Genomic DNA, 21,289 nt, shown 5'->3' with positions numbered 1-21,289 from the left:
AGATGTTTTACACAAATAAGTCAACAAGCTCTAGTTTCGTCAAAAAACGATAAAATAAGTTAAAAATAAAATAAAATAAGGGTCTTGTCAACCGGTGCTTCTGGGACACTAGTTAAGGAACTAAAAGTAGAAAAAAAATCAAGTTTTGCATTGAAAAGAACATTTTTTTAACTTTAAAAAAGTAAAATACACAATTTCCAATACAATATTTTCTTGGCTTAATTGCACTTTTGGACCCCTAACTAATTTAAATACAAAACAGTCCCCTATGTTTTGATTCTTTGGCAGTTTTGAACCCCCAGTCCAGTGTTGACTCGGTTAACGCTGACGTGGCACACTAAGTGAGGTGCCACATGTCAAATTTTTTATTTTTATTTTACCTTGGGGGGCCAAAACTGCCAAAGAATCAAAACATAGGGGGCTGTTTTGTATTTAAATTAGTTATGGGTCCATAACCGCAACTTTTGAAAAGATAGGGATCCAAAAGTACAATTAAGCCTAATTTCTTTTATAATTCCTTAACTAGTGCCCCGGGCATGGGGCACTGGTTAACAATTCCCAAAAAATAATATAGTCTATAAACCCATCTAATAAAAAGGAGACACAATTTTTTTTGACATTATTTTATTTCATGTGAGACCGCAAAATTGGTTATCTATACTGAGGGTCGTTCCTATGAAATAGGAGGTTCGGCTCTCTTTTTAAAATAGACCTCTAGTAAAACAAAAATGCAAGTTTTTTGTGTAACTAAGTTGCATTGGAAAATCAGAATTAGAAAAACTTCTAAACATGAAACGAAATTAAAAAAAATATTAAGTGAAAGAGAGGTGAAATGTTGTCGTTTGGACTCTTCACTCGTCTGTTGTGGGAAAGGAGAAAACGAATGGTTTATGCGAAAAAGAAATGATTATTGTGATTCTTTCAATAGCTTTCTAAATTGACTGATTAAGTGATTATACAAATTGGGTGTGATTTAATAGCATCAAATTTATATATAGAAAAGAGAACTATAGTCTAGAAGAAAAAAAACTCAAACATGTAAAGAAAGAAAAAGAAGTAACATTTGTTTTTTTTTTTTATTAAAGTGGGGGTGGGTATTAGACTTAATTATTTTTTTGAAAGTTATTGCTTTTGGAGGTCTGGCTTGGTTGAACACCTTGTACTCCCTCAAGGCTGGGTCTGTCCATACCTATAATAAAAGCAATACCGTTGGTAAATTTAATTTAACTAACTATGTCGATCAATATTGTTAGGATGAATGTCTTTGAATCTAATACTTCGTTACACCTAAAAAAAGGGACACCTGTCCCCATGAGCATAGCTCATTCGGTAAGGGACAATGCACAATATGTGCAGGGGTTGGGGTTCGAACCTCAGACATCCCACTTATTCATCTTAAAGGTGAATTTCTCTAGTCACTAAACTACTTGACCAAAAAAAAAATGACACCTTTTTTTATTTACCTTGATGATCTTATGGTCACCACCCCCTCCAGAGAGTACATATGTTAGAGTAAAAGTTTCAGGGTCAGAAACCTTAATTCTTCGTATCAAAACTTATTTGTTCAGCAATTACCCAATTCTTAATCTTGTCGTACATGAAATTGAGAATTTGTTTGCATTAAGCATCATCCAACACCATTTTAATATCAATACGAGATCCATTTGGGGTTGGCCCAGTGGTTGGCTTGAGATTTTAGAGTTTGCTCCTCTCAAAGTCTCAGGTTCGATTCCCACTTGGTGCCAATTTCGGTGGACAAATTCATACATAGCTTGCTCCGGCTTAGAACAAGCCCTCGCAAGTGGACAGTGTGATTGGTCCCCTCGGATTAGTCGGTCCTTGGATCGGATATCGAGTTTTAAAAAAATAAAAAAAAATATCAATCCGAGATTGAACAATTCAAAGTTTTTTATTCCTAAATCTCCCTCTTTTTTGTCCTAACAGATTTTATTCCAACAAACCCATGATGTTTTCATAATTTCCTCATCTCCTTGCCATAGGAATCTTCTCTGCATCTTTGTTAGCAAATATATGACTTTCTTAGGATCTTTAAAGAAGGAGAAGAAATAAAGAGGCAGTGAAGATGAGACGTCGGAACTGATCAATGTCGCTCGACCTCCAATTGACAATAATCTTCCTTTAAAAGACGACAATCTAGACTTGAATGAACTAATTACGGGTTCCTAAGTCAATAATCTTCTTGGGTTTGCGCCAACAGGTATTCCCAAGAACTTAAAGGGAATTGTACCTTATAGGGCATCCAAGAAAAGTTGTTGATGCTTTTACCACAAATTCGCATATGTTCAGTGCATTCACGTTAATTTTATCATAATTGACAACAAAACTTAATGTCATTTCAAAGCTTCGCAAGATACCCTTATTTCATGGATGGCTTGGCATGAGACTCGTTCAAGACCAGAACCCGTGCTCTCAATTTTTGCAACATTGTGGTATCAAAGGTGGTAAGAAAGGTAGGAAATTCTCACATTTATCGTGTATGGATGGATACAATCTAATGCATTTTTCTAGGTAGAAATCAAATTATCTTTGAAGGAAACTCAATGAATGTAAGCGGCATAGTGTCGCATATTAAAATGGTTTCGCGGGGATGGTTTATTAGGCAGAAAGGATGTTTAGAGGACGTAAATTATTTTATACACATCAACCCCGGATGGAATCGAGGACTAAACCGTTAAACTGTTATCTATCACGCGTGTGATACTATTTCGGTACAATAGAAGTTCCCTGTTTAATTATAGATATATAGTTACACATATCTAATTCTCTAAAGATAAACCCTAACCTCATAAAACCCCCTCTTCTTTCTCCCAGTCTCGTCGAACTATCATCTCCCCCGGTATCTTTCTCAGAAGACATCAGAGACTGATAACACTCTTTAGTCCGTCATGATACATTTTTCATATCATACAAAAACTTCACAAGGTCCTAATTGTGACTTATTTCATCGTCTTACTGTTTTTTATCTAATTTCTTTGCTCTAAGAGTCTTACTCGGACTTTCTTTAATGTTTCAGAAGACCGTCTAAGTTCGGCTGTTGTGCCCGAATGTTTGGCTTCTCTCTATGTTGTGAAATTTAAAGAAGTTATTGGAGACGATCATGATCTATTTTTGGCTAAATTTTTTATTGAAAATGGCATGATATTGGAGATGATGATGTGTTTCTCCGTTGCTAGTCAGGAGGTTATGGTAGAATTTAAGAAGAAGTTGTACTCAATTTGTAATTTCATTTCTATTGTTGTTGAATTTGTGGATGTTCCATTCCAGTTCATCAACTAATTAAGGATTGACTCAAAAATTTAGAGACAGGGGTATATATTTGAATGTTTTAAGTGCATTGTTCATTTGGGATGTTACTTGGTTAAACTAATTCAATTCATTTATTTAACTGACCAAATCAATTATATTGTATTGGAATCAAAATCATATGATAATGTTTCACTATTTAACCCTATTTTTTTAACATTGATTTGGATCCCATTAAACACATAGTCAAGTCAAGTCAAACATGGTAGACACACACCGACAGAAAGCAATCTTGGAATCCCCTTAATACCCTTTTCTTGCTTGATCCCATGTTCCATGTTCCATGTAACTTCCTTTCATTCTAGTTTTTCTTTTTTCAACTCCATGACTTTATAAATAGCCTCAAAATAACTCATAAAAGAAACAAAAGTAATTCTGTGATGGAGGAAACTTTTATTTCTTCAAAACCATGTGGCAAAGAAGAAATCATTGATTTGAACCAAATCACACTCCGATCCTTTAATCTTTCTGACCTTGATGATGTAATGGTGTGGCATACTGATGAAAAGGTGGCCAAGTTCTGCTCTTGGGAACCTTACACCAGCAGAGAAGATGGCATCAACTTCATAGAAAGTATAGAAAGCAAGTTTCTTTGTTGCAAAGCAATATGCATTAATGATCGTGCTATTGGCTGTGTTCTTTTGTTCACACCTGAAGATAAAAGCAGGAAACAATCTGCAGAACTTGGCTATAATCTAAGCTCTAAATATTGGGGTAAAGGGATTGTCACATGTGCTGTGAAACAAATTGTTAAGATTGCATTCGATGAATTTTCGTACTTGGAAAGGCTTGAAGCTCTTGTTGATGTGGAAAATGTTGGGTCTCAAAGGGTTTTGGAGAAAGCTGGTTTCCAAAAGGAGGGAACTCTTAGGAAGTATTTGGTCATGAAAGGAAAAAGCAGAGATATGATCATGTTTAGTGTTCTTTCTAATGATCTCCAACTATGATTCATTTGTTTGGAAATCATAGGAAAATATTCACCCTTAGGCATCTTGGCCTCCTTGAGTTTCCAACTTTAATACGTTTCATTTTTCAATCATAATTTTCTTTTAATATTGAAATCTATCTTTAGAATCAATTCTGATGTATTACATTTTTCTTTTTTTGTGATATTTGAGGTTTGCCTTGTTAAGAAAGGAAAGTAATAGGCAAGCGAAGTTAAAACAGTTTTAGAGTGTGTTTGAATGAGGTAATTGAGAAATTTTAAAGAATTTAGAATTCTAGACAATTTAAATGATTTAATTAAATTACTTTCATTTCTCAATTCTTTTGTTTGGATGAAGTAATAAAAAAATTCATTGTCATCATTTTTGGACAACTTTTATAAATTTTAATTTTTTTGGGTCAAATTTGAAAATTGAAATTAGGGGTCAAAATGTAAATTTTAAAAATTTGAGGGGTCAAATTATAATTTTTGAAAAAATTGAGGGACCAATTTGCAATTTTTGGAAATTTATTGGGGTCAATTTGAAATTTTTGGAAAATTTGAGGACCAAAATGCAAAATATGAAAAATAACAACAATGAAGAAATTTGAAATTCTTAGCTTTTAGGTGTCATTTGAAATCCTCTAAATTTAACTTGAACAAAATACTTCATAAATTTCCATATTTTGAAAATGCTTCAAATTATTATCCAAACAATGGAATTCACCCCAAAGTATTTGAATTCCCTCAAAACAATACATTCCCTCAAAACATTTCCCCATCCAAACACACTCTTAGATATTATATTATGAGTAATCTCTATAAGGTGCTGCTTATGCTTAGGTCTATAAGGTGCATCCTAGGAAGATCAAAGGTATATAAAATTGTGGTAGATTAGTGAAGATGTAAATGATATACATAAAAATGGTGTTGAAATTATCAAATTATTAGACACTAGTAGCTTAGCTATAGATTAGAGACCACCGTAATTGATGCAGTGATGCCTATCCATCCTGTTTCTGCTCTTTAGAAACCCATCCCACAAGCCATCTCTTGAATCACAAAACAACTAAAATCACTTGTTGCATATCTATAATTTTTCAATATCTCATGAAATCCATTGGATAATATTTTTAAACTATAGTCCATATGGTTTTTTTTTTCTTTCTAACAGCATATAGTGCATATAGTATCGGTATTAAAAAAACAAACTTCTTAACTATCATTAGAGCCAAAGCACAACTTAGAATTATCAAATTCATTTTTTTTTGAAAAAGTTAAAATGGATTATATTACTGAAAATTTGGAGATTTCAGCACAAGGAGTGCCAAAACCCCACTTGTTGCACATTCGGAAAGAAGACAAAAAAAAAAATTATTGTAATTGTTTTTCAATAACACTTTAATATATATATAAATAGAACCGTACAAGATACACAGGAATGATGATCAATTTATTTTTCTTTACAAGAATAAAAACAATTATATATATAGTTTTTGCTAGCATATATAAAGAACTACAATACTTTCATTTTCATGGATGTGAGCTTCATAGGTTTGGATCCCATTTAATGCATATTCAAGTCAACCAAGGTAGGCAGAGACATGAAGCAGCCTTGAAATCCATTACTTCACTTTCTTGCTTGATCCCAACTTCGACCTTTCTTCCGTGCAACTTCCTTTTTTTCATCTCCATGACTTTATTTATAAATAGCCTAAAAATAAACACTTGTTGAATGCATCCAAATAAACTCATAAAAGAAACACAAGTTATGGAAGAAACTTTTATTTCCTCCAAACCATGTGCCAAAGAAGAAGAGATCATCGATTTGAACCAAATCACACTCCGATCCTTTAATCTTTCTGACCTTGATGATGTAATGGTGTGGCAGACTGATGAAAAAGTGGCCAAGTTCTGGGGGGAACCTTACACCAGCAAAGACCAAGGCATCAACTTCATTGAAAATATAGAAAGTGAATATCTACTACAATGCAAAGCAATATGCCATAATGATCATGTTATTGGGTGTATTAAGTTGTTCTCGAGTTCACTTCATGATAAGAGCAGGTACAAATGTGCAGAAATTGGTTATGTTCTAGCCTCTAAATACTGGGGTAAAGGGATTGCCACGTGTGCTGTGAAACAAATGGTTATGGTTACATTTGCATTCAGTGAATTTTCATATTTGGAAAGGCTTGAAGCTCTTGTTGATGTGGATAATGTTGGGTCACAAAGAGTACTTGAAAAAGTTGGTTTTCAAAAAGAGGGAGTTCTTAGAAAGTATGTATTCTTTAAAGGAAAAAGCAGAGATATGATCATGTTCAGTCTTCTTTCTACTGATATTCAACTATGATTAAATATATGTAACAAAATTAAAGGACACTTTGCATTTATCATTTAATTTTTTTTATTTTATTTTATTAATTTATTGGTTGTCCGATTCAATCTAATTGAACCATGATCCAGATATATCATCGTACAATCTCCTATCAAGTAATTAAGGTATTGATTTAGATGCTTTAAAATTGAAAAAGTATATGTATGTGTACGTTTTAAAGTAACGATGCTCCACTCATATGTATGTAATTTCTTTTTTTCTTTAAACAGATTTTACATCCTCTAACAAAAAAACATATTGTACATGACTATTGACTAATATGAGATACTTCGCATATACATTTGAACATGCGTCCTAGGAAGATCAAATGTATACAAAAAAATGGTGATGCCTTATCCATTCTGTTTCTGCTCTCTACAAACCCACCCACACCTCGCACTGTCGCACATGCCATCTCTTGAATCGTCGTTATTCACACAAAACAACAAAATCACTTCCTATCTATGATTTTTCAATATCTCATGAAATCTATTGGATAATTTTTCAACTATATGCATATATCAAATATTAAAAGCTTTTTAACTATCATTAGACCAAAACAAATTCATTACTTGTCTACTAAATATGATGTATAACTCTTGTAATTTTATTTTTAAAACAAATCAGGGTAATTTAATAATTTCCATATGAAATATTTTCTTCTATCGGGTCGCGGCCCTCCCTCTGTTCATGAGAAACTCCATCCCTTGATTAGAGTTGTCTCTTGATAAACTAAATTTAAAAGTCGTGTTATTCATAGATCATGGTAATAAGAGAGAAGACACCAAATTAACTAACATTAGACATAATTTATTAAAAGTGATTTTCAATTGTTGGTTATTGGATAGAGCCAAGATTTAGAATAAAATAAAATAGTCTAAATTATTCTGAGTTCTTTTAATGATAATTTTTTTTTTTTTTTACAGTCTTAATGATAATTTTGTTGATAACGTAGCATAGGGGTCAAAACCTGTCCAAAAATAACTTAGGTGTTGGAGTATATATGATTTAGATAAAAACAATTACATTTTGTATTTTGATCACAAATATTTTTTTGGTTAATTGCGATGATTATAGTTATATATCAATAATGGATGATTAATTTATTTTTCTCTACAAGTATTAAAAAAATAATATAATTTTTGCTAGCATATATAAAGAATTTCATAGGCTTGGATCCATTTTAATGCATATTCAAGTCAACCATGGCAGGCAGAGACATAAAGCAGCCTTGAAATCCCTTACTATTTACTACCTTTTTCTTGCTTGATACCTTCTTCCGTGCAACTTCCTTTAACTCTACTTGTCCTTTTTTTCATTTCCATGACCTATATAAATAGCCTAAAATTCAACACTTTAATGCATCCAAATTAACCAAGATAAAAGAAAACACAAGAGTAAGCACTAAAAAAAGAAAGAAACAAGTGTTGAGATGGAGATAACTTCTATTTCTTCCAAACCAGGTGCCAAAGAAGAGAGAATTGATCTAACCCAAATCACACTCCGACCCCTTAATCTTTCTGACCTTGATGATCTCATGATATGGACAACTGATGAAAAAGTGGCCAAGTTCTGCTCTTGGGAACTCTACACCAGCAAGGATGATGGCATCAACTTCATTGAAAATATTGCTACCAAGTTTCTATGGTGCAAAGCAATATGCATCAATGATCGTGCAATTGGGTGTGTTTCTCTATCCTCGAGTTCACCTGGTGATAAATCCAGGAACAAATGTGCAGAACTTGGCTATGTTCTAGGCTCTAAATATTGGGGTAAAGGGGTTGCCACTTGTGTTGTGAAACAAGTGGTTAAGGTTGCATTCTGTGAGTTGTCTTACTTGGAAAGGCTTGAAGCTCTTGTTGATGTGGAAAATGCTGGGTCTCAAAGAGTTTTGGAGAAAGCTGGTTTCCAAAAAGAGGGAGTTCTTAGGAAATATTTGGTCATGAAAGGAAAAAGTAGAGATATGATCATCTCCAGTGTTCTCTTTACTGATCCCCAACTATGATTCAATTGTTTGGAAAATATAGGAGAATTTTCACCCTATGACAAAATCACACACATTAAGATAGATGATGTGTTCTCCATCTCTATGACATCTATTATTTAAGTTGTATATGCTTTTTAGCTTTTGCTTATTTGGTGGATTTTAAAAGACTATTGAAATGCAGCCCTCTGTATTGCCCAATCTAACATATTTTGCTGCACAGGATTTTCTGTCTTGCAAGCAGAGCATGACCAAATTTGGATGGCTTCCTATGTCTAATTCTTTCCAATCTATCATTCGCTGTAATATCTTTTGAATGTCAAAATCAAATTTCCTCTACCTTGAAATAGAAAATTGGAATTCAATTCATTGTGTTAAACATAAACTAATGATGGATATTGAGACTACTGATGCATATGATGGTTCTTACCTCTGTCGTTGAAAAAAAGAAATTAGATGTTCATATTCGTTTAGAAAACAAGATGATCTTTATTCAAACTATGTCTATCATCATGGAAGACTAACTGGAAATTCGATGTTCTCCAACAAATTTAAACTCAATGTTAGTCTGTTTTCAGCGACATGCAAATAAAATGGAGTCAAAAGCTTGTTATAACTTGAAAATTTGAGTTGGCTGACTTATATAGATAGACTTGAGCAAAATCGGTTGCCAAAATCTTGTAATATTCACGGAGGAACCTTGAACGAATGAATCTTGTGTAATATGCAAAAGCTTGTTATAACTGATTTTTGTCAAAGAGATTCATATTCAAGCAGAAACTACAAGGAGGAACTACAAGCAGGTGGAACTCACGAAATGGGGAACAACCAGGATTCATCAGTAATGAATGAAATGAGTTCAGAAGGATCTGCAAGCCCTGGCCAAAACAGTCTAACAGGATGCCCTATTTCTTCAGTAGAGTTTGTAGAAGTTATCCAAAATGTAATGTGATTTAAACAAAGCACAAAATATGACAAATACCATTACAATCAAGTAAAGCCAAAGTTGAATCTATTTTTATTGTTCCAATTTTTTATATTTGATGTTTGTAACATAGAAAATAAAAATGCATTGTTTGCCTAGTTAAGAATCAAAATAAGAGCCAAGCAAAGTAAAAAGACAATAGAGGCATTAATAGGTGCTTCTTACGCTTAGGTCTAAAATACCATACCATTACTAGAAAATGACATGCCAAAAATCCAGATTTAAATTACAGTAAAAAAACATTCAAGTCAACAACAAAACTTTGGAATAAATATCGGTAAAAGCAGGAGAAGCATCCTAAACAAACAAAAATGCATTATGAAATGGATCAAGCTCCAACAATTTCTGGGGTTCCCTCAACCATTGTTTCATCTGCAGGTCGTTCAACCTTTGTACCAACATCTTCAGAGTAATCTCCATGAACCTATGACCAAAAATTAACAATGAATTAACAGACTGAAGAAAACTGAAAAATAACACAATAATATGGATCGTTCAACAATGGTTTTCTGTTTTTGACCGAAAAATAGCATAATTATATCTTGGAATCATAATTTGTCGAATGGAAAATTTATAACCAAAACAGCTCAAAATGGGTTGACTAACATTCTAGTGTAAAGGAATCATTAAATATCGTAACTTTCATTCAAATGGGAACAAAGTAGTGGTTTCAAGTCTAGTAGTGGACATAAAAGACATACCTCCATCAACTTCCCAAGATCAAATTTGGGAGCTTTCAGGATCTTAACTTTACGAATGAAAACATTCTGCAGTGGGTAAATGCTGGACGTAGCCTTCTCAATCTCTTTTCCAATCATCTCAGGGATAAACTTGCGTACCAGATCCTTCAAATCACATGAAGTTGCCTGGTTTATCATGATCTCCCTCATCTTTCTACGAATCTGAAAAAGATAAAGGAAAACATATAAGCTTATTATGCTATCTGACATAGCAAACCATTTCCTAAGAATAAACAGAGATTCAAAACTATACATATTGTCAAGTATGTATCAAAACAAGGAGTAGGAGATATTTATGAGCAAAACAATAAGGGTGGATAAGCAAAATCAGAGGGAACAATTAACTAGTAAAGATATAACTTAATTTACTACATACACTATAAATTAGCTATATAAGTGCTTGACTAAAAGAGATATGCAATTACAATGTACACCAATTAACATCCTACAAGCTGGAACAGATAATTATAAGGTATAAAATAGGTTAAAGACAAAGCAGAGTTCAAATGAAACCACTAGCAATATTGTAGTGAAAATACCTGACGGATTTGACTTGATTGGGCATAACAAGTCCTCTTCACCTGGTTTGAGCGCCTCTTGGTGAACCCAATGCAGAACATTCTCAAAGTATAGTTATCAGTGGTCTTAACATCCACATGAGCTTCAATGAGAGTCTGCCACTTACGCACCAATGACCTAAGCTTGTCGGTGGTAAAATCCATACCCTGTAGAAAAAATACATAGAATTCATCATATACTCTTCATGAAACAACAGAACACAATAAAAAAATACACAGCCACTAACATACCCAGAAGTTGGTAAGAAGATTTTTCCCCTGAACATCTTCAGCTCTCAACCTAATCTTCCTGAATGCATTGTCCTCATCTCCTTGAAGATCAGCCAATGAAACCTCAAACACACGATGTTTGAGTCCTTCAGAAGCAATCTGATATGTAAAAACAACATAGAATCATCATTGAGATAACCATGTCAATCAAATCAAATTGTCCATACAACCAAAAGACTTAAAGTAAATAAATTAACAAAGATAAGACTCCTAAACAATAATAAACAATACTTGATAATGATCTAGAAAACCAAGTCAAAAAAGTACATTGCCAGTAACAACAAATTCACTAAAAACTATAACTTTAAAAAATAAAAAGCTCCTAAACAATATTAAACACTAATTAATCATGAACAAAGCTTATAGTCATTCCATCTAGATATAATTAAAAGACATATAAGCATTCATTATATAAACTATATTCATTATCCTCATTCCATCTAGAATAAAGCATATAAGCATTCTATAAACTGTATTCATTGTTATTGGCATTATGGGACACGGTATATTAGCATTAGTTCTATAAAATATATCTGCAACCAATTGATCACAATAACAATTAAGAACAATATAATTTCACAACACATAGATAGAGATCAGTAAACAAACTAACCAAATCTCAACTTTAAACGAATCCCAATTAAAATATTAAAAAAAATTAAATGACCCAGAAGCATTAGAAAGAAATTATAAATTTAGATTGAGAATTATTCAGAAAAAGTGTACCTTGGTACCCTGAGTACGAGAAACCAAGGTTTTGCCAACGTTCTTCACTTGGAAGACGGAAGGGGCTTTGATATCATACCAATCCTTCTTGGCAAATGGATCAGCGCTGTAAATTGATGATTGAATAAAAAAATCAGAGCTAAATAACAAAAATGAAAAGCAATGAGATTGAAAGGGAATGAATGAATGAAAAAGCTTACGCTTTCTTCTTGCCACCCTTCTTTCCCTTTGAAATTCTCTTGTTCTTTCCGACCGCCATGATTGTGCTCTCGAGGTGCTGCTGCTGCTGACAGTCGAAGAAATGCACAAAACCTGAAACCCTAATGTTAGAATGAAAGATGAAGCTGTGTTATATATTCAGGTTAAACCTTTTGGGCTTACGGGTTTTGGGCTTAGTGCATTGTTTGGTAATACTCGTCGGCTTTCTCTTATTCAATTGAATTGTTGCTCTTTTGCCCCCCCCCCCAAATTTGATCAAAATGTGTTAATAACTATAGTTTTTTATTTGATAATATATTTCAAATATTATTATGTGTTTCAATTGGTTTGGTATCATATTACCAAAAAAAATGTACTTGTAGGAGGTTTTGATAGGCTTGTAGCTTGTAACTTGTAATACCTCCATAGTTTTAATTGAAAAAAATAGTATTAATTAAAAAATAAAATTAATTTCAGCATTAATTTTAGATTCATTGAGTAATTGATGTATCTAGTATAGAATATAGACCAAATACATCATTTATTGAATGAATCAAAAAAGTCAAATATTTCCTATATATATGACCGGATGGAGTAATATGTATATGACTTTATGGGTATTTTAGAATTTGCATCATCAAAGTTATTACATTTTCTTATATTTAAGATTGGAGCTCTGCTAAAACACGCCCAAAATTCCAGCCACGCCTACCTCCTCCCTTCTCTCCCAAGACACAAAATCGGATTCCAACTCCACTCAAAGAAAAGGCACACTGGGATATTAGTTCTACTCAAAAACCACCTCCAAGACAACACCTTGATCTCCTCCACTATCTCTTCCACATCAAAATTTCTCCCATTAAAAGTCTTCTCATTCCGAACCTTCCACAACACCCATAAAGTTGAGAGCCAAATAAGCCAACGTCCCTTTTTAATAATCTAACAAATAAGTAACAGTTATGTTTCATCAAACAATAACATATGATTATAATCGAATTGAGGGTGGTGGTACCTTTAAATTTTATTAGTTTATCTTCTCATCATATATTTTTGGTTTCCTATAAATTATATACTCATCAAATTATTTTGGATTGCATAATAAAAAGATTTTAAATAATTAGGAGTAGTTTCGTAAAAAAAATATAGTAAAAAATTTAAATGGATCTTATGATAATTTTCCGTCTCTTGTTTAGTAGTAGTTTTCTAGATCCATCTCAAGTGGGTGATTCCATTATTATTCTGTATATAGATCATTTATTAAGGAACTTAATATATGAATGTCAGGAACCAATTAATTTATATAAAGCGAACACAATAATATTCATGTAGTTTTGTTGAGTATACACCCTCATCAACCATGTCACATTTTAAAATAAATTACAATATTAAACAAATTTTATATAAAGGGTATCACTACCCTAATTCTACCTTAATTTTGCAAAGATTCAGTGAATATTAACAATGTTTTGTATGAAATATGATTCTTTCTTCAAACATGTATACTATCTCCATTCATTGACTGAAGACCGCACATATGGGTCTGTTTTGTCACAATCAGTGGAGAACCGTCAAGAAAAGAGCTATTTCCAGATTCAAAACTATAATCTTTATGGATTTTTCTCATAAAACTCTGATGATACACTCTCATAATGACCATGAATATAAGCACTATCAGACAATAATTAAGAAAAGGACTATACAAAGAGAAAAGGATTAAAATTTACATACATATGATGTTTGCTTAGCCGTGTAGTCAATGATGTTTGCTTCAAGCTTTTTATTGATTATGATATGATAGGACCTTCCTTACATTATTAAGTAAATTAAGCTAATGGGCATGAACCATTACATGGCCACTATAAGAAAAATCATTATATTAATTATATTAGTCAACATTCATAGAATATATATAATTAAGGTAACCAAACAAACAAGACCAGTCTATGATGCAACGTTCTAAGAGTTTCTCATAGTTTTCTCTTCTTTAACATTGGAATCTAGAAAATAAATAAAGGATTATTAGAAGATCATAGTCAAGTAATAGGAAGACAAATTGAAAGCTTAGAAACGTATTAACTAAGATCATAGATCAATAATTAAAAAAAAGAAAAAAGAATAGGCATACGATTCTTATATCTAAAACAACTACGCAACATTAACATGTTCTTGTCTCATCTCAGTTTTATAAAGTAGATTTGTCGATAGTTGGAAAAGTAAATGGAAAAGTTAAAAAAATAAAGAAAGAAAGGAAAATAGAAGAAAGTGGTTGTATAAACTAAAATGATATGTATATGAGCTATGAAAATGAGTTTGGGCACCCCCAATTAGAACTCCAACCTAATACGATAAGAAATCAACAAAGAGTTAGATTTTTATTTTTTCATTACTATTATTTAAAGTGATAACAACATACACCACAAACACCTTATATTTTGCCGTTAGAGTTTCACATAATTTAGTGAGATCCATATGAATTTTAATCAATAAAAAAAATGTTTTTATCTTCCCATATGTCTGAGTATCAAACCTAAATCATCAAGATTGAAGAACAAATTTTCAACAAAATGCTTTACTTTTCTATTTCTTCTTGCGAAAATATAAAATCAATGAACACATGTTATGATCTGATAAATAAATGAACATTTTGAACGTAGAGACAAGTATAGCAATTATTCACTCATATTATAAGCGGCCCCCCCACCTCAAAGCTCAATTCCACCCTTCCTGTTGGTCCTTTGTAGACAGTTCATGTTATGGAGTTAGGAGATTGTTCATTTTCTTAGCAGTTAAGGGAGATACATTTGAGAAAGGTTACATAGTTAGATTTTTTTTTTTTTCGTAGTGGAAAGGTTATAAATCCTTGTATATTTGAGTTCAACACATTTAAACACTTTTTAGCATATAATTTTTTTTACAACGTGTGTATATCAATTAAACCCTAAAATAAATTCTATACTCAAATTAATATTGGAGTAATAGTCATTTTGGTTCCTGAATGTGTAAATATTAGTCACAATCGTCCCTCAATGTATCGAAATTTTAAAATAGTCTTTGATTGTACACTTTATTTATCAAAATAGTCTCTCACAATAAAATATTTTGTTAATATTGTCATATTAGTCATTCAATATATTTATTTTTTGTCATATCAATTTTACAAATACTTATTTACTGTCATATCGTTTCCGGTATGAAAAGATTTATTTTGAGAATTGAAGGATTATTTTAGCGTCAATTACTATTTTGACCAACAGAGTGTACACTCAGGAACTATTTCAGAATTTCGATAGATTGAAAGACTATTGTGATTACTTGTTACAAATTCAACCAAAGTGACTATTACCCGGTTAATATTCTTAAAAATTGGTTGATGTTTGTTATAATCAGAAACTAAAAATAGTCTATTTGTTAATCCTTATAAAAAAGACAGAGTAGTAGTAGTATTTGACAACAATTTGGGCATTCCATGGTAAGGAGGGCCAAAAAGAAGGCCCCTCCAACATGCCTCGTCTTATTATCCATAGCCCCCACGTACCTTAGAACATGGAAGAAATTATTACACTCTTCCCTACTTACATTTTTGCATAATTGCACCTCTTTTTCTCTCATTTCAAACACCATAAAAGCTCTTGTTGAACAACAAACACTTGCTTGTGCTTGAAGGACCAACTAACAACACAATCAATCCCAAATTAGAAAACTCAGCAACATACCAGATATAAATAAAACCCTTCTTTGTCATCACTCATCATTGAACTTGAATCCAACCAAAATAACTAACTAACACGTGGGTTGCAATATTCTGTCGTTCTTCTTCATTCAAATATTCTCATCCTTATAAAAACTTCAACCTTAGATAAGATACCAACGGCTTTTTTCATTCGATATGGAAATCGAATCAGCGAAGTGTGAGTGTTGCGGCTTGAAAGAGGATTGCACTCAAGACTACATCAGTGAAGTGAAGTCAAAATTTGATGGAAAATGGTTATGTGGGTTGTGTTCAGAAGCTGTTAGAGATGAAGCTATTAGAGGGAAAAAGACATTTGCAATGGAAGAAGCAATAAAAGCTCACATGTTGTTCTGTCGTAAGATTAAATCAAATCCTGCAGTTTGTGTTGCTGATGGTATGAGACAGATACTCAGGAGAAGGTCAACTGAGTTGTCTTCATCAAACAAACACAGTACGAGGTCAACTTCCACTTCCCAAGTAGGTGGTGAATAAAAAACAGAGGAGATTGGAAAGGTTGGAATAGGACACACCATCACTCCGTTTTTGGTATGGTTGAAATAAATGTTTAATTACCTTTTTTGTGGTTATGCTTTTTCATTTTGTCCTCTTGTATGTATGTATATTTATGGACTCTTATTTCATACCAACTGTTTATTTTCTTTTCCTTTTACCTTTCTATGGTTTGTGCTTCCTTTCTTGGCAACAGAAGTGAATCCCAATTATATTCTGCATGAAAATGATCAATAACCATTCTCTCTCAAAACTTAGTCATTCAACACACAAACACTTCTGATTTTGGGTTATCTTCTACTTTGTTTTCCATGTTATCTTAACAACAGTACCCTCTCCAAATGATTCACATGGATACAAAATACTGCATATCTGTTTTTATTTTTCAAAAATGTAAAAGAAGCTAACGTACTTCGTAAGTCAAAAGTGACGTTTGATGAATTTTTTAATTGTTAGGTTAGATATTCCACAAATAACAAATGACAGCCACACTCTTTAAATATAGTTTTTTAGATCCTTGAGTGAGATCTTAAGTTACTCCCACTAAACAAGTTGGATCAATATTTTACTAAGAGGGTCAACATAAATCAATAACCAAAATTATATCACAAAAGTATCTTGCCAAAGCTCTCAACCATAAACAAAGCAGAACATTAAATGATTATTAAATTTTAAAATTTTTATTTTTTCCACACTTTTTTTACACCGATCTCTCTTATATTATACCAACTATAATTGGCAATAGCAACATTATGCTGGTCCAAGTGGAACTTGACTTGGATACTTCACACCAATAGCATGGTCAAAAAAGAAAAACTACAGTTGACAATTAAGGCTGCGCCTATTTTGATTATGGATGAGAAACGCGCACTACACACTCACCAGTCATCATCTAAGACAACTCTTGACTCTCACCAAGGTTTAGACCTATGCTTCACATATACAAACACTAAGCTCAGTCTTGAATGGATATTTGATTGGTGAACATTACTTCTCTTCGTGAGATCTCAAACCTCTACCATTAAGTTATATAAACTCTTTGCTCAGAACCATATTCCAAGATTGGTGTGGCATACCTGTAAATAACGTGGCCAAATTTCCAATGAGCAAGACTATCTACCTCCAAGCCACTTCATAGTATTTTGAATCCAAAAATTAAGATTTTTTTTTTGACAATTTGTAGCAGTGAACCTTCAGTAAGTTCCAGTACATGCTATGATATGTACAGGACAGAGACAAAAATGGAGATGCAGCAGTGTAGTTCCATTCACTAATACAAATGAATCACCAGTAGTCTCTACAAGAACAAATACCACCACTACAATGGTGAAACCTAGTCCTATCTCTTACAACAATCTCTATTTGATACACCTTCGAGACCAACTTCATAAAGGAATGACAATCCTCACATATTCTAAGATTTTTAACAATGCGAATGCAGGATTCATTCCTCCTACTAATTAGCCCATAGCAAACTGCTAACTTTTCACTATGCCATAGAACCAATTCTTTTTTATCTTCCTCTTCTAAATCAATCAAAATGCCTGAAGTACTAGGTTTGTAGCCGACCAACTTCAATTTACTGACTACCTCATCTAACTTCTCATATATCTCATCTGACTGTTTATGATATCTATCAGCCATCATAAACATATGCACCTGATTGTTTATTTCAATCCTGCTAGACGCCTTCTCCTTTGAGATACCTTTATAACTCATTGATTTCCTGATCAGCCCAACATCATTCCACCTTTTTTCTTTGGCATATATGTTTGACAAAACCACAAGGGCTCCATCATGATCAGGCTCTAACTCAAGAAGCCGTTTGGCAGCAAATTCCCCTAACTCAGCCTCCCCGTGAACTTGACAAGCAGACATAAGGGATCCCCAAATGATAACATTTGGCGCAAAAGGCATTGTCTCGATAAGCTCAATAGCTTTTCTCAAGAAATTGGCTCGACAATACAGGTCAACCATGCAACCATAGTGCTCACGGGTCGGAGAGATTCCATGCTCATTAATCATGGATGAAAATAATTTCTCACCTTCCTCAACTAAACCCGCATGACCGCAAGCATAAAGGACGCCTATAAATGTAACACCATTGGGTTCAATATTTACTTCTTTCATCCTACGGAAAAGTTTTATAGCACTATCTGCATTCCCATGCATTGCAAATGCATTGATCATACTGGACCAAGATATCACATTTTTTCTAGGCATATTCTCAAATACCTCTCTTGCTTTGACCAAGTTCCCACATTTGGCATACATATCAATCAGTGCATTGTTAACAGATAGAGCTCTTCCAAAACCACTTCTATCTACATAGGTATGAATCCAATTTGCTTGAGCAAGTGCGCCAACATGAGAACAAGCAGAAATGACACTCAACATTGTGATCTGATCAGGCACTGATCTCTTCTGTAGCATTTCATCGAACAATTTAAGAGCCTCTTGAGGCTGATCACTTTCAGCATAACCAGATATCATGGCACTCCAACACACCAAGTCCCTTTCAATCATTTGGTCAAATATGAAACGAGCATCCTTAACCATTCCAAGTTTTGCATAACCAGAAAGCATTGCAGTTGAAACTATCAAATGTTTCGATGAGAGTCCGTCATATATTTTCCTAGCCAAATCCATTGCACCACAATTTGCATACATGTTAATGAGAGCAGTCTGTAAATGTGAGTCAATAGCATAACCATTATCCTTAACAAACTCGTGAATTGTTCTGCCATAGCTTAAATTTCCAGCATGGCCACAAGCAGAAAGCACAGTACAAAGGATAACAGAATCAGGTTTCATATCAGAGCTCCTCATATCTTCAAAGAGCCTTAAAGCATCATCATAATGACCATTCTGGCAGTACCTGTTTCAAAAAAAATCTTATTAAAAAAAGTAACAACTTGAATGCTTGTGAGTATTTAGGCTCTCTAAGGATAAACAACTTAATTAAATGCTTATACTATAAACACTTATCATATAAGTACTTATACATAGCTATTCCTATACCTAAAAATAAAATAAAGTCAAATTGTTTCCGTATAAGTTATCATGGATAGCTTACGGAAATAAGACAAAAACAGCTTAATAACAAATCATAAGTTGTTTCCATAACCTCTCCCAAATAGTTTTAGAAGTACTTGGCTTTGATTGGACAAACAACTTAATATGCAGGCTATGGCGTAAGTGCTTATCATATAAGCGTTTATGAATAAGTTATTTCTATAACACAATATAAAATAAAGTCAAAATTGTTTTCATATAAGCAATAAGTTGTTTTTATAAACTATCTTGGAAAGCTTATGGAAAATAAGCTGAAAACAGCTCGTGAACATGTTGTATGCTATTTTCATAAGTTCTTCTAAACAGTGCCACAAGTGCTTATGACAATAGATAACCTAAAATAAGCCAATCCAAACATGCCCCTTCTTTTAATGTTAGTATATAAGTTCAAATATGTTAATCGAAATAAGCTCTTAATGTTAGTATATAGCATACCCATCAATTATCATATTCCAAGCAACAGCATCCGGGTGACACATTTTATCAAACAGTAACCGTGCATCCATTATGCGGCGGCACGACGCGTACATTGCAATTAACCCGGTTTGAATAAAAGGGTCGTCAACGAATCCAAGCTTTGAAGCAAGACCATGAATCTCCAAGCCATGATTAAAAGCAGAAACTTTAGAAACAGCTTTCAACAATGAAGGGAAACTAAAGCGGTCAAGAGCGAAAGCGTTAATAGCTCTAAGGTTATGATATAGAAAAATGGTCTTTTCAGGGAAGGAACTGCGAGAGAGATGACGAAGGAGTTGATTGGAGAAATGGGTATGTGGGTTTGGGATTTGGGAGAAAACGGAGAGAGCGTAGTGGAGGCTTGAGGAGGAAGAAGAGAGGGTGCAAATAGAAAGAGCGAGTTTTGAAAGGAGGGTGTTGGTGTTTTCGGGGGTTGTGTTGGAGTGGAGGATTTGTGCATGGATTTGTTTAAGGTGAGAAAGTGTTGTGGAAGATGAAAGTGTTGTTAATAGTTGAGGATGTGTTGTTATGCGATTGTGTGTGTGGGACATGGTGGTCATTGCCATTTCGATAGCCATACTCAATAAGGAGGAAAGATATCATATGATATGAAATGAACTATAAAGTGGATACCCAAGACTAGAGTCAAGACAAAATTGGTCCAAGGCTATGCATAAGAATTTTGGCCATTTCCTTAGGAGTTTAAACAATAAAAAACGGGATAACTTTTTACTTAAAACAAAAAAAATAAAAACTTCTGGATAGAAAGTTGTCTAATTATCACTTTTCTACGTGTTTACTTGCATTTCAGACACAATTTTTTATTTTTAGTATGGGGAGTGGGAAATGTTAATAAAATGTCAGAGAGGGAGAGAAATGTTAGTTTCTGAAAATTGAAGACGGAATCTCCTTCGATATTATGAGAAGACGGTGTTTGCAAGAATTTTCAAATAGCTAGTTTACCTTTGATTGTATGGAATAAAGGGTTAAATACAATTTACTCCCTATAGTTTGGGAGAATTCTAGTTTATCTTTGTTTACGCCTACAAATAATTATCCTTCTAAGTGACATCAATAGATAGACAATTAATGATTAGGCAAGGAAAACTTTCAATCAATGGAAGGTTATGCAAAAGCTAGGACATAAGAGCAAAGGAAAATTGATTTGCTCTCAAGTCTATTGACTAAGAACGTGTGTTTAACGATCTCAAACTAAGTCAAAACTCTACTGGACAACGAGGTCAAATGTTTTATATCACCCTTAACCACAAAAGGCGATAGATATAAATAATGTTTGTGACCTTGTCAATAGATCATGCCGTGAAATTGGAAGCTAAGAGCCAAAATATGGAGCACCATGATCACCCCAACAAGGGAAATTCATGCACTACCTGTATAGTCGAGTAAAGGA

General features: G+C 33.2%; 6 protein-coding genes across 6 annotated transcripts; 4 read left to right on the top strand and 2 right to left on the bottom strand.

Moving 5' to 3' along the window:
- Positions 1–3,676: 3,676 nt before the first annotated feature.
- Positions 3,677–4,530, top strand: LOC11438664 (uncharacterized N-acetyltransferase p20). The gene is made up of 2 exons (XM_039834171.1): positions 3,677–4,265; positions 4,338–4,530. Exons 1-2 carry the CDS (start codon positions 3,705–3,707, stop codon positions 4,341–4,343), a joined length of 567 nt encoding a protein of 188 aa, XP_039690105.1. The 5' UTR covers positions 3,677–3,704; the 3' UTR covers positions 4,344–4,530.
- Positions 4,531–5,757: 1,227 nt separating this feature from the next.
- On the top strand, positions 5,758–6,673 carry LOC11443153 (uncharacterized N-acetyltransferase p20). The gene has a single exon (XM_003610690.4). The coding sequence runs from the start codon at positions 5,985–5,987 to the stop codon at positions 6,600–6,602; it is 618 nt and encodes a 205-aa protein (XP_003610738.2). The 5' UTR covers positions 5,758–5,984; the 3' UTR covers positions 6,603–6,673.
- Positions 6,674–7,861: 1,188 nt separating this feature from the next.
- On the top strand, positions 7,862–9,604 carry LOC11443152 (uncharacterized N-acetyltransferase p20). The gene has a single exon (XM_003610689.4). The coding sequence runs from the start codon at positions 8,059–8,061 to the stop codon at positions 8,629–8,631; it is 573 nt and encodes a 190-aa protein (XP_003610737.1). The 5' UTR covers positions 7,862–8,058; the 3' UTR covers positions 8,632–9,604.
- A 119-nt stretch (positions 9,605–9,723) lies between these two features.
- Positions 9,724–12,256, bottom strand: LOC11443151 (40S ribosomal protein S3a). Its single transcript, XM_003610688.4, has 6 exons — positions 12,110–12,256; positions 11,910–12,015; positions 11,145–11,282; positions 10,875–11,060; positions 10,297–10,497; positions 9,724–10,019 (listed from the first exon to the last, which is right to left on the bottom strand). Exons 1-6 carry the CDS (start codon positions 12,166–12,168, stop codon positions 9,924–9,926), a joined length of 786 nt encoding a protein of 261 aa, XP_003610736.1. The 5' UTR covers positions 12,169–12,256; the 3' UTR covers positions 9,724–9,923.
- Positions 12,257–15,503: 3,247 nt separating this feature from the next.
- Positions 15,504–16,507, top strand: LOC11442723 (uncharacterized). The gene has a single exon (XM_003610687.4). The coding sequence runs from the start codon at positions 15,994–15,996 to the stop codon at positions 16,327–16,329; it is 336 nt and encodes a 111-aa protein (XP_003610735.1). The 5' UTR covers positions 15,504–15,993; the 3' UTR covers positions 16,330–16,507.
- A 560-nt stretch (positions 16,508–17,067) lies between these two features.
- LOC11441452 (pentatricopeptide repeat-containing protein At4g14820) lies at positions 17,068–20,500 on the bottom strand. Its single transcript, XM_003610686.4, has 2 exons — positions 19,858–20,500; positions 17,068–19,225 (listed from the first exon to the last, which is right to left on the bottom strand). The coding sequence occupies exons 1-2, from the start codon at positions 20,454–20,456 to the stop codon at positions 17,632–17,634; spliced, it is 2,193 nt and encodes a 730-aa protein (XP_003610734.2). The 5' UTR covers positions 20,457–20,500; the 3' UTR covers positions 17,068–17,631.
- Between the last annotated feature and the right edge of the window lie 789 nt (positions 20,501–21,289).

This window comes from Medicago truncatula, chromosome 5, assembly GCF_003473485.1.
Source record: "Medicago truncatula cultivar Jemalong A17 chromosome 5, MtrunA17r5.0-ANR, whole genome shotgun sequence".
In the NCBI taxonomy this organism is placed as follows: Eukaryota; Viridiplantae; Streptophyta; class Magnoliopsida; order Fabales; family Fabaceae; genus Medicago; species Medicago truncatula.
This window is presented reverse-complemented; position numbering and strand designations above follow the sequence as displayed.

Coding starts and splice junctions, on each gene's coding strand:
- LOC11443151 (XM_003610688.4), bottom strand. CDS start 12,168: ATGGCGGTCGGAAAGAACAAGAGAATTTCAAAGGGAAAGAAGGGTGGC. Junction 12,016..12,109: donor AAGGGTGGCAAGAAGAAAGC/GTAAGCTTTTTC, acceptor ATCAATTTACAG/CGCTGATCCATTTGCCAAGA. Junction 10,498..10,874: donor AATCAAGTCAAATCCGTCAG/GTATTTTCACTA, acceptor TATCTTTTTCAG/ATTCGTAGAAAGATGAGGGA.
- LOC11442723 (XM_003610687.4), top strand. CDS start 15,994: ATGGAAATCGAATCAGCGAAGTGTGAGTGTTGCGGCTTGAAAGAGGAT.
- LOC11438664 (XM_039834171.1), top strand. CDS start 3,705: ATGGAGGAAACTTTTATTTCTTCAAAACCATGTGGCAAAGAAGAAATC.
- LOC11443152 (XM_003610689.4), top strand. CDS start 8,059: ATGGAGATAACTTCTATTTCTTCCAAACCAGGTGCCAAAGAAGAGAGA.
- LOC11441452 (XM_003610686.4), bottom strand. CDS start 20,456: ATGGCTATCGAAATGGCAATGACCACCATGTCCCACACACACAATCGC. Junction 19,226..19,857: donor TGGAATATGATAATTGATGG/GTATGCTATATA, acceptor TTTTTGAAACAG/GTACTGCCAGAATGGTCATT.
- LOC11443153 (XM_003610690.4), top strand. CDS start 5,985: ATGCATCCAAATAAACTCATAAAAGAAACACAAGTTATGGAAGAAACT.